This window comes from Tachysurus fulvidraco, chromosome 2, assembly GCF_022655615.1.
Source record: "Tachysurus fulvidraco isolate hzauxx_2018 chromosome 2, HZAU_PFXX_2.0, whole genome shotgun sequence".
NCBI classification, from domain to species: domain Eukaryota; kingdom Metazoa; phylum Chordata; class Actinopteri; order Siluriformes; family Bagridae; genus Tachysurus; species Tachysurus fulvidraco.
The window spans coordinates 1,475,637-1,487,758 of NC_062519.1; the positions used below are offsets into that span (position 1 = coordinate 1,475,637).

The following is a 12,122-nucleotide window of genomic DNA, read 5'->3' on the forward strand; positions in this document are numbered from 1 at the left end:
AGTCAGGGCAGAATAAAGTACAGTGGAAATGGCGTCCTCAGTTGATCTATTTGGGCAATAGGCAAATTGGTAAGGGTACAGGCTGGGTGGCAGACAGGCTTTAATGTGGGTGAGGACCAGTCTTTCGTAGCACTTAACGATGACAGGTGTGAGTGCAACGGGATGAAAGTCAGCCATTTCTGTTGCAGTGGAGTGCTTTGGCACCGGCACGATGGTAGCAGACTTGAAGCAGGTGGGGACGATCGCCTGGGCAAAGGACAGATTAAAGATGTCCATGAAGACCTCAGCCAGTTGCTCTGCGCATGCTCTGAGTACACAACCAGGGATGCCATCAGGGCCAGCTGCTTTCCTTGCATTGACCCTTCCCAGGGTGGCATAAACTTCAGAGGTGGAGAGTGTAAGTGGCTCTGTTTTGAGCAAGGGCTCCATGTTCCCCTTTTCAAAGCGAGCGTAGAAGAGGTTGGGGAGTGAGACAGAACTGGTTGCAGGTGTTGCATTGGGTGGTTTACTGTCAGTGATAGCCTGTATTCCTTGCCACATGCGTTGGGGGGTCAGCAGAGTTGAAGTGCTCCTCAATCTGCTGTTTGTAAGCATGTATAGCTTTGCAGATTCCCCCCCTCAAATCGGTTCTGGCGATGCTGTAGGCCCCCCCGGTCTCCAGACCTGAAGGCGTTATTGCGTGCTTTGAGCAGGAGACGGACCTCCTGGTTCATCCATGGCTTCTGAACAATTCTATATTAATAAATTCTATATTAAATGCAAAAAAATAAATTAATTAAATTCTACAAAAAAGTGAATATGTTCTTGCTGTCAGACAGAAACGTTGTATCTTTGTACAGTATATTTAGTCATTTTTGTTTTGTTTTATTTTTTAAAAATCAATGCGGTCATCCGTATCCTGAATCCTTTACCTCTAAAGGTGGGTTTTTACAAACATTTAAGCAATGAAAAGTGTTTAAGAGAGATTATGACTAAACCTTGGAACTACATTGGCTCCTCAAACTGTCAGTCAAACCTCATAACTCTGCCCCGCCTCTATCGGAATAAAATGTTGCATGCAGTTTGGAGATAGATCTCTGTTTGGTTGCAATGCAAATGTAGGTTAAGTAAAGAAACGATGTTTGAATAAGTAACGTTGCAGTGTTTTTACTCAGAAAACACTGTCTATAAAGGCTAATGTTTTTTCTTATTTAAAGAGTATTTGTCAGATATTTGCTGTGTTTTACCTTTTAAATCATGACATATTTTCCACAAGTATTCAACAACAACAAAAACTGAGCGATTACAATAAACTTTATATCCTGTAAGTTGAAGAAAAAGTAATGCGATGCACTTATTGCCTCAGATGCAGCTGTTTACATAAAATGTTAATATAATGACGCACTTGTCTGACCATATATAAAGCCATACATTTTGATGACAGATACAATAATTATTTAAAAAATTCGAGGTTTCTGCCCGACAGCAATGATACTGTATGTAGCCTAAATTTGTTGTTTTATCAGCAGCAACAGCGTGTAACTAACTTTTTCCTACCTGACTTAAGCTCTAATTTCACATTAAATGTCATTTTAATGTAGGATTATGTCCACTTTTTATACGCAATCTGAAGCAGTGAAGCATGTTTGTGCAATTAATTTTAAAGCTTAGTGGTTTGCCGTCTGCCGTGGGATGTTTTATAAATAAAAACTGTGTCGTGACAAAAACATTTGGGAAACAGTAACACTGATCTATTTCAGTGAAATTTGACCCACACACATTTTATTTGCTTCCGATGCCCCTGAAAACATCATCACTTCCTTCCACATTGCTGTGTTTTCTTTATCTAGGAAACTCTTCACCATTTTGATTCTTAAGCTTTTCATTTTTATTAAAGGGTCTAAAAGTCGTAGTCCTCCTTCTTCCCTCCTTCCTATTAATGTATCGTATGCTATTTTTGCTCTTCCAGTACCCCATAAAAAATTCTAAACAATCTGTTTGATTCTTTTTTATATTACCAAGAGCAATGATGTTCCACTCAAGACATACCACACCGCATACACCTGCGTGGTAGTTATGATTTTCTTTAATATATTTTTGAGTCTATTTGATAAAACCTTAGCCAAAATTTTAAAATTTGTGTTTAAGCATTGTGATCGGTCTAAATTTCTTAAGATCTGCTTTCATTCATTTTTCCTTATATATTTAAAAAAAAAAATAGAAAATCACAAAAAAAACAATCTAGTGAATGTTTGTTTTGCTTTACTACAGTTTGTGTTTGTACACTTTGGACTTAATTATAATTATTTTAATGATACAGTTTATCCTCTATTGATTTTGTTTTCCTTTACCAGATTTATAGCACATTCCATGTTTAGAGGCAGCTCAGAGTTTATTTTACATTACTGTTTAACAGCATTGGGTTGTTATTAGAGTTAAAAGAGACCAGCATTAATAAAAACATCTCAGTTCATATCGTAGTTGGAAGAGAGAAGCTCTCCCTTACTTTGTTTTATTTCATTTTTGTTTAGTTTGTGGAGTCCCTTTTTTGTGTGAAACCACCTAACAGCAGCATAAAGCTGTCTAAAGGATGGTTGATTTTTTATTTACTTTTTTTTTTAAATGGTCTGATTATCTGGTGGTAACTTAGAATTTACTGTAAAGACTAAAATTGTTTATGACTCTGGACTGGAAAATCGACAAAAAGCTGGACACGGAAGGGAGCAAGATTTAAGGAAAATATTTGCAAAAAGAAAATACCTAAAGGAGACAACAGTGATTATAAAAGGGGAGAAATGTGACGTGAGATCTGAGCATGTAATCAAACTATTTCAGAAAAAATTGGGAGCGGAAAGGTTTTGGCTGTAAGAAACTGACAAGGAAGAGAATATGAGTTGAAATTGGAACAGGAACAATTGTGTAATGATTTGGTTGATGAACGGACAATAATGGGAGGGAACTGTGAAACAAGGAAGCTGCAAAATAGAGATCACATCATCTCCTTCATGCACTTGCTGGTCTACCCTGAGGACAAAGAAATACTAGACAGATTGGAAAGATGAGGGGTTTCTTCCATATCTAAATCAAAAGATGTAGTTATCGAGGTACAGACATAGAAGACAGAACGAGATTCGTAAACACTCCCTTATAGCACAAAGCTGAAAACAGCTGAAGTGCTGCAGTATTTTAGGGTAAAACAGTCATCAGGTGAAGACCTGTAGGTCGTGTATGAGCCCAGGACATATGATGAAAGAGTGCCCAGAATTTAAGTGCTATAAGTGTGAGGAAAGGGGACATTTTGCATTTGACAATGCTGTCAAATGCCTGGAATGGCAAGAAACTTCTCATTTTATTAAACAAATTTAATACAGGATGGAGGGGAAGAACAGGTGGACAGGCAATACAAGGATGAAGAACAAGTAGACAAAGGAACTGAAACTGAATAAGTGACTCAAACAAAAAAGGTGAGTAAGGAACAAGTAACAGAGAGGAGTGAGAGAGAAAATGAAGAAAGTATAGAGCAGAACGAACAGACAGGAGAAATGGAAAGAGGACATGTAAGAAGAAGATCATTAAAGGTAAAACTAAATGTGGAAAATGCAAAGGAAAGGATGGTGGCAATAGGACGAGGTCATAAAGGGGCTGGAAGGAGAGGACAGTGACTATTGTTTTTAAAGGGTTTATGCTTTTTCTTTCAGGTGAAAGACAAATATACAAAAGAGAGGACATCATTGAACTGCAAGAAACAAACTGGAGAAAATGTAATGGATGAGAAATGAGATGCATAAGGGACAGGTGTGCAGAGGCGGGAAGGAACAGACAAGGGCGGGGCAGACACGTGACACAGAACGTAAACAAAAGGCACATGGCCAAAGTCCGGGTCAGATCCTGAAAGGGATTTTGTATAATAATGGAGATGTGAGGTGGGGGAGAGGAGAGGCTTTACTGATGAGGGAGAATATTTTTGTAATGAGTAAAACTGTTCTATAAAGATAACAAATGGAAATGTATGATATATATGTAATATGATATGAAATGTAGAAATAAATTATGAGGGCAGAAATTTGGTTTTAGTAAATGTACATGACCCAACAGATGAAAAAGAAAAGAAAGAATTATTTAATCCTTTAAGAAGTAATTTAAGAAGTATAAAGAAATAATAATGGTGGAGGGCTTTAACAGTGTTTTCAGTAAAACTCTATATGGCAGATGGGATGGTTTTTAATTCAGATACAGAGAGTAAAGAACTAAAGGATCCAATGAGTGAAAACAACGTGATAGACGTGTGGAGAGAGAAACAGGAAGAAAAGAAGGAATATAGTGAAGAACTTGCAGGACAAAGATTGTATTTATTTTATGTACAAGAAGTGTAGAAAACTTTATAGACAAAATCAAATACATAGAAACCAGTTTGAGTATCATAAGTTTTTATTTTTTAAGATTGGAATAATGTAGAAAGGGGACAACGTGTATGGATTCTACATACAGAAAAAAATTATTTTAAGAATAGAGAAATTATAGAAAAAGGAAATGAAATGAATGAGGAAGATGATGTTAAATTTTTATTAAACATTTAATTAAATATAGAATGTAGAAAGAAAGAAAGAAACCACAGAGCGATGATCAATCGAAATCTACAAGCCTGGAGTTACAGTTTCCTATCATTGGTACGTAAAAAGAACATTCTGCAAAAAGATTTAACCAAAAATTAACATATTTTCACTTAAAAATGTGTGGTTTTGTAACAATTGGCAACCCTAGGTCTCTGGAGTTGAAATTAGAGGTCTTCACAGGTCCACTTAGATCCGAAAACCCGAAGTCCGACCCGAGAGCCGAGCGGGTTCGGGTCTAAAAGTTTCACGTGTACCTCGGACACGGGTCGGTATAATAATAGCGGCATCGGGTCTCGGGTAATTTAAAATGAATGTGTTTTTACCGAACGGACCCGAGAAGACCCGAACTACTGTATCTCGTGTGTGTGCCTCGACTCGAATCCTTTTCCAACCTCTCCTCTGTTTGCCAAGACCGCTTGCGACATCGTGTGGCTGGTGGTAAGGTAATTTTCGTTAAAACAGACCTGTCAATCAAGTTTGAACCCACTCTGTAGCGGTTACTTTAGTGTAGAGTTACGTAAGATTCGGGTCCAGTCGGGTTAAAAAAAATTGGCAACAGGTCGTGTCGGACTCGGGTCTAATTTTTTCGGGTTTGTCTCGGGTCGGTCTTTCTTAACAAAAAAAAATCACTCATACACACACACACGCTGACAGCTAACATTGTCCAATCTCACCAGATTATTACAGGAAGATTATCTGCTCTTCTATATGCTCTGTGTCCCTAATGGCTTAAAAGTATTGGCACCCCTTTCCCTGCCTTTTTGCGACCGCTTGTTTATTGCAGATTTTTGCAGTCTATCAGTATGCGAGCAGAAGTCCATTTCCATTCCACTGGCAGATTGAGAGTCGCAGTGGTAAAGGGGTTATTAAAGTCTGTTAGTGTTTCAGTTGAATAAATTCAGTCAAATCGTTTCCAGTCTGATTAAGGTGCCTGGGGTAAGATCAGATTATTAATAATAACAATAATAATCTTTAATTCATCTGAAATGCTCCATAAATCAAGTTTAAGGTCAAAGAGCTACAAAATAAGTGTCAAAGCTCCACATCTCATTCTGTGACTCCAGGGTTTCTGGGTAATAATTCTCGCTTATAAATAAAATAAGTCATGGCCTAATGGTTAGAGAGTTTGTCTCCTAACCCTAAAGTTGTGGGTTCGAGTCTCAGGCTGGAAATACCACGACTGAGGTACCCTTGAGCAAGGCACTGAACCCCCGCAGCATAAATGGCTGCCCACTGCTCCGGGTGTGTGTTCACGGTGTGTGTGTGTGCACTTTGGATGGGTTAAATGCAGAGAACAAATTCTGAGTATGGGTCACCGTACATACGCCGTATGTCAAAATCTGCTGCATGTGTGTCACCTCCTCATCAATCCTTCTTACAGAAGCACTTATACGCGGTGACGGCGGCCAACCGGCTCAAGAGGTTCCAGCAGAGCAGATCCATGAGCACGTCGTGATTCTTACAGATGTACAGGACCGAGGAGGGGAAGACGGACATTCCTTTCTTCTTCACACTCAGATCGGCTTCACCTTTTGATCAATTAGTTTTATTAAAACAGTAGTACAGATTGTGTTGGACATACCCACACCCCCCATGTAAAACAGTGTACCTATGAATACAAGCACTAACACGCGCTTCTTCACACTGCCCGAGACACTTGATGTGATCGAGTCACAGATAACGAGGGGGTCGATTAAAAAGCACCCGAAACTACACACGAACAATGAGCATCATCAAACCACACGAAAGCAGCTGAATATAAACCAGCACTCGGCTTCACTCCTCATTCACATCATCGTGCTCTAAACATGTCTGTCAAGGCAATCAAGTGAAATAATACAGGAAAGGGAATATCTGTACACACACACGATCATAAAAAAGATAAATAAATTCAAAAAAGAAGAGAGCAATGTTAAAGAAGAAAACTAAAAACATGACAAATAATAAAATAAATCAGCAGGTGTAGCCATCACATTCTGTCGCTCTTAGCTTTGAGAGCATTTTCCAGGATTTTTCTTTTCCACTCCTCATAATTTTGTTTCGTTTCTTCCTCATACTCGTCTTCCCTCAGTGCCAGTTCCCGCTGTTGCTTAGATGTTGGCAAGCCATCATCTGACACAGAGAGAGAGAGATGTGGAGAGAGGAGAGCGAGACATGTGGAGGGAGAGAGAAAGAAAATGAAGGGGAGAGAGAGGGGGAGGGAGGGAGTTTTGTTAAATTTTCAGTAAGGAATCATTTATTCCAATTGTATAAAGCCTCTCAAACTATAATGGTGAATGTTTCTTCATATCCAGATTTCTGACTTATTTCCCCTTAACTAAAAAGAAACCCACATGTGCATGAGAGAGAGAGAGAGAATAGGTGAATAGAGTGAATAGGTGAGTGAGTGAGTGAGGCTAAGAATTGACAAGTGATCATGAAGAAAGAGGAGAAATGACTAATAAAATTTTGGTCAAAGCTTTTTCTATATTAAATAACAAGACAAAACACCTTCACCTGCTTTGTTTAATGAAAGAGATCATGAGACACAGAGATCGTGAAGTACGGACACTAATACGAGCCCAATGAAGTATTACTGAAACATTCCTCTAACGCAGGGTCGGATAAGAAAGAGCCAGACTGTCATTTATTATTTATCACCCTCTTCTGCTTCCTGCAGTGTCTCTGTCAGAGTCTTCTGTCTCTTCTGTGTTGATTTGATCTTTCCCTTCATGGAAGATGTGTCACCTGAGACAGAGATAGACAGAGAGCGAGACACAAGGAGCGAGAGCGAGACACAAAAGAGAAACAGTAAGAAAGAGACAGAGTGAAAAAAATAGACTAGTATAAATGATGTTGTCCCCCCTGAATCTCAGTTGTGGCTTTAAACAGAACAAAAAAAAAAAAAGTCTGTGGCATCATTTCATCATTTAAAAGAAATAAAAAATAAATAAATAAATCTCTTTAAATCAACAAATTCAAAAATAAATTCCAACAGTTCATAAAAGTCGAGGATGTCTGATGACGCATCTCCGATGATGGCAACACGTAAAAGTTTATTTATTTATATTTATTTCAGATGTTTTGCACACATCCGACAGGCCGACTGATTTATTAAAAAAAAAAAGAAAACAGCAACTCACTGCAAATCTCTTGGCCGAACTTCAGAAGCTGAACACACAGCCTGTCGAACACGGCCTTCTTGGTGCCGGAGGACGACGCCAGCTTCTTTTCCACTCTGATTTTCATGCGCGTTAAAGCCTGAAATAAAGCTATACCACCAATTACACTGCACTTTTTAACCATTTGTTGGCACATTGCTCTACTCTAGAGCTTATTACATGGAGTGAGAGGACCTAAGGGAGAACAGGAGCAGTGTGTTGTGCAGTACTGACTTGCAGGCAGTGAACAGAGTAGCTGTAGTGAACAGGGATTTGGACAGATCGAGGTCTTGTTGCTGAGCTGCAGGTAAACTGTCCTCGTACCTAAAACATGAGGACACACAGAAGCAGTAGTAGTATTCGTTAATCCTCATTACTGCACAATCCTCACAGCGAGTCTCAGAACATATTCAGATTTGATGAATATTACAGAGAAGCAGGTTAAATGATTATTCTGATTACCGTTGAAGGATCTGAGCCGCTGCCTTCACCGCCTACATGCAGCCGTACTGCACAGCCAGACCCCTGAGCCCCAGACTGCTCTGCAGCCCCAGCATGCACTCCATGGCCTTCAGGCTGCCCTGATACGCTTTCTTGTTCAATCCGGACAGCTTGACGACATACTCCTGCTCAGACACACAACCATATAAAAGAAAACTAAAATGGATGTCACAGACATGGAAGAAATGAAGGCTTGGTTAAAATCTGGAGCTGAAAGGAAGCTCGTGTGAACCCTAGCATGCTTATGGGTCGAGACAGGAGTGATTCTCCGTTCAGACTTCAACATGGAGGAAAAAAGCTCCTGTAGTAAACAGCACATCCTGCATACACTGAGCTATAGTGAGTTAACACAAATACACACACACAATGCAAACACATGTATGAATTTCTATGTAGTCCTCCCGGCTTTGAGTCCTGGCATCTATGGGTCTCTCATTGGCGAGGTTAGCAGCCATGTAAAGGAATGTTTGAAACTCACTCCATGTGAAAAGTCCCCCTCCTCCTACATTGTGCAAGGCCCTCTTCACAGTACAAACAGCTGCTTCTGCAGCTCCATTCCGGTGAGGGGAGTCTGCTGGGTGGATTTTCCAGCTCCATTCTGTTCCATGCTTGGAAGCTTCATTTTCAAGCTCAGATTTACTCTGTTGATCCAAGAAAAGGTAGAGCTCTTTGAGGACAGGTCTAGCGACCACAAAGTTTTTTCCAGGGTCTGACCACAGTTTCTTTGGATGCCCTCTCAGTGCTGTGAATCTTTGGTAGGCCAGTAGGAAGCCTTCAGTTGACTGGTCACTGGCAACATCTGCGTGTATAGCTCTAGATGCCATGCAGCAGAAGATAATTCCCCACACCTTGAGCTTGACTTTCTCTCTATCTGGAGAAGTGTACCGGTTATTTCTTCATGGTTTGCACTGTGGGACTCTTGAGCTAGGAGAGTGGATATCCATGCCTCATATGGTAGAATTGGGACAGCAGTCTTGTCCTCATCAAAGATCTGGAACCTTCCTCCACAAACTAAGAGCCCAGTTTCTTCATCTCTGTAAACAGAGAGTCTGTTGAGAGTGTTGTTTAGAAAGGTTCGACCTTCTTGAGCTGCTAAGAACAGGTCTCTTAGTGCATCTTCACACTCCCAGGCAGTGAGTACAACTTGTTTGCCTCTGTTTGTTGAAAGAATTTTCTCCCACTTTTGTATTCTTGATCAACATCTCTTTCCATCTCACTGCAGCTCTCCAAACCCAGGCAATGACTCGGATTAGCTTGGTGAAACTGCTGAATTTCTTTATATCAATCAGTTTTGTTACCCATTTTGCTGTACAACACTGACTTTCCTTCTTCTGAACTCCCACTTCAGAGCGCAACAAGAGAAACAAGGGTGATGTACTTCCTGATCAGTGCTGCCGAGAAAGATTTTCTTTGAAGTTTATCTAGGCCTTCCTTGGCATATGCAGCGACTTCTTTGGCTGACTTATGTGGCCACTCTTCTATAGGTCTTTAGGAGCTGCTCCTCTTGTTATGATGTCTGCAACGTTCAGGCTTCCTGGGATCCACCACCAGTCTTCAACGGATGTGGATTTTTGGATCTCTCCAACTCTGTTTGCAAAGAAAGTTTGATATCCATAACTGTCTCTCTGGATCACTTCCAGCACAGTTTGACTGTCCAGCAGATGGAGCCATCGTTCAGTTTCCATTCGACTGTGCTTTTCGACATACTTTAAGTCGTGCTGCATAAACCGCACCGCAGATTTCAGCTTTCACTGGTTCTCCCTTTTGGTCCAATGGTGTGAGCTTTGCTTTGGACTCAACCAATCTAATTTGGATGCCTTGCTTGGTCTCCCATATGAAGTATACTACGGCTCCATAGCTCGTCACTTCACTTCTTGTGAGAATTCTATGGAAGGTAATTTGGCCAAGACGTGTGTATTCTTCAAATAATTGGATGGCTTCTTCTAATAAGCCTTCAAATAATTGGATGGCTTCTACACTTTTCTGACAAAGGTTTATCCCAAGTGTCTCGGGTCAGAGTTTTGCCTCCAGCTTCCTGAAACGCCTTTCTGACCAGAATGGCACCCTTTTGTTTGGCAGGTGTGACGAGGCCTATTGGGTCATACAGGCTAGCTACTTCGCTTATTAGTTCTCTTCTCGTCAGCGGATTTGGAGTTTTCCCCTCTCACCTCTTCATTAAGGAGATTTTGGCCAACTCTCATTTTCTTTGTGAAATTGATTGAAGTCATGAGGTACAATTTATCCTCTTCAACAAAGTATCCGACTCCAAGGGCTTTGTTGTCTCCTTCCCTCATTTGGTTTGGGAGAATGAATACTGTGTTTGACTCCGCTCCTTGTTCTCCTGGTACTATCTCCTGCCTCCCACTTTGGCATGACTGGACCAAGGGCTTGAGGAAGAACCCACCTGCCTTCAGCATCTCCTCAACTAATTTGATGTTGATGTTCTCATTGATGTTCAATGTTGACTCTTGTGATAGCATACTATTCAATCTCTCCTTCCTCAGTGTCTCTCCAGAGAAATCTGTGGAGGTGCATCTCCAGGTCTTCTAGCCAAACAGAATTATACATCTTGATGTCGCCAAGGGCAGCATCTATGCCTCTCCTGAACCTGAGTAGTACTGCTCAGATGGGATTGAGGACATCAGATCATCATTCATGCTGACTCCTTTAAACTTCTGGCTGCTATTCCATACCAGTCGCACAGGTGTTGAGAGTGTGCAGGTTTGGTGCCACCAAGTGGCCGACATACTTGGTCCCTTCCAGCTGGCAATGATCTCTTTGGCGAGTTTCTTTGCTGCTCTTCTCTCCACCATCTCATGGACTTGAGCTGTGTATGCCATTTTCCACTCTACCTCTTTTGTGAGTTGTCTTTCTGTTCTCAAGAAGGTGGATTCAGCCCCACTCCTGTTGTTTGGAAGGGAACTTGGATCTTGAATCCAGGGGTATTTTGTATCCCAGTGAGGTTCATCACTGTGAGCATCTGCTTTGATGTAGGTGAGGCCTTTCCTTATGATTTACAGCTCTCTTTCCTCACTTAGGGACATTTCCTTCCCTCCTGGTTGACAGTTGCCGCTCCGGCATCCTCCACACTTTGGTTCGCAAGCTGCTCCAATGCTGTCCCATTTCCACCAGTACAAGAACTCTAAGCAACTGTGCCTTTGGTTTCAGCTATGAACTCTTTATTCTTAGTTAACTCTTCATACTTGACAGCGGTTGCTCTCATGGATCTAGCACTTCTTCAAACAGATCTGGATGTGCTCCACCAACCGTCTTCCCTAACGGGCCTTCCCACAAGACAAGGTCTCCAATCACCTTCAACTGCTGTGGAGCAAGTCTTCCTTCGCGGTGGCTTATCAATGCTCAGCGGTCTCTTCAGATCTCCTAGGTTGACTTCTGGGAAGAACTTCTTGAGTTGCTCAGGCTTAATAACACTGGATGTTGGCAATTTCATTCCAACCATAGCAGACAAGCTCATGAGCTTTTACCGTACCTATAGGTGTCCTGACTCTCACTTTGAGGAGATATCTTCTGGTTTTAACCTTCATGGCCATTCCTCCAACTCCATGGACAACTAAAGTGATGTTTTCACTTCGAAGATTTAATCTCCTGGCAGCTGTGGGTGATGTTTGTATCTGATGCCAAGTCAATAAGGGTTCCAACTTTTTGTTGCATTTGCAGTTACCTCAAGCAGCATTAGAATAACTGGCAATTCTCCTACTGACTCAATCACTCCAAGCTGATTCTTCGCAACACAGTTCTTCTTTGCAGCGATATTGGTGAATGCTTTCTTGAATTTTTCTGTGATCTCCGGGGAGAGCTTAGATACAAAATCCTCTTGCTCCTCGGTAAGTTTAAGCCTTCTCACATTGGATTGCCCTCTGTCTGAGTC

The 12,122-nt window shown here is 41.1% G+C and overlaps 1 protein-coding gene across 1 annotated transcript in view; it reads right to left on the reverse strand.

Annotated features, from left to right (window-relative positions):
- Positions 1 to 5,832: 5,832 nt before the first annotated feature.
- Positions 5,833 to 12,122, reverse strand: part of LOC113657222 (origin recognition complex subunit 6-like) — a 9,646-nt gene continuing 3,356 nt past the window's right edge. Inside the window, 5 exon segments of the mRNA XM_047810484.1 lie at positions 5,833 to 6,704; positions 7,233 to 7,319; positions 7,715 to 7,822; positions 7,965 to 8,056; positions 8,195 to 8,358. Of these exon segments, the coding sequence (XP_047666440.1) occupies positions 6,562 to 6,704; positions 7,233 to 7,319; positions 7,715 to 7,822; positions 7,965 to 8,056; positions 8,195 to 8,358 (594 nt within the window). The 3' untranslated portion in view covers positions 5,833 to 6,561.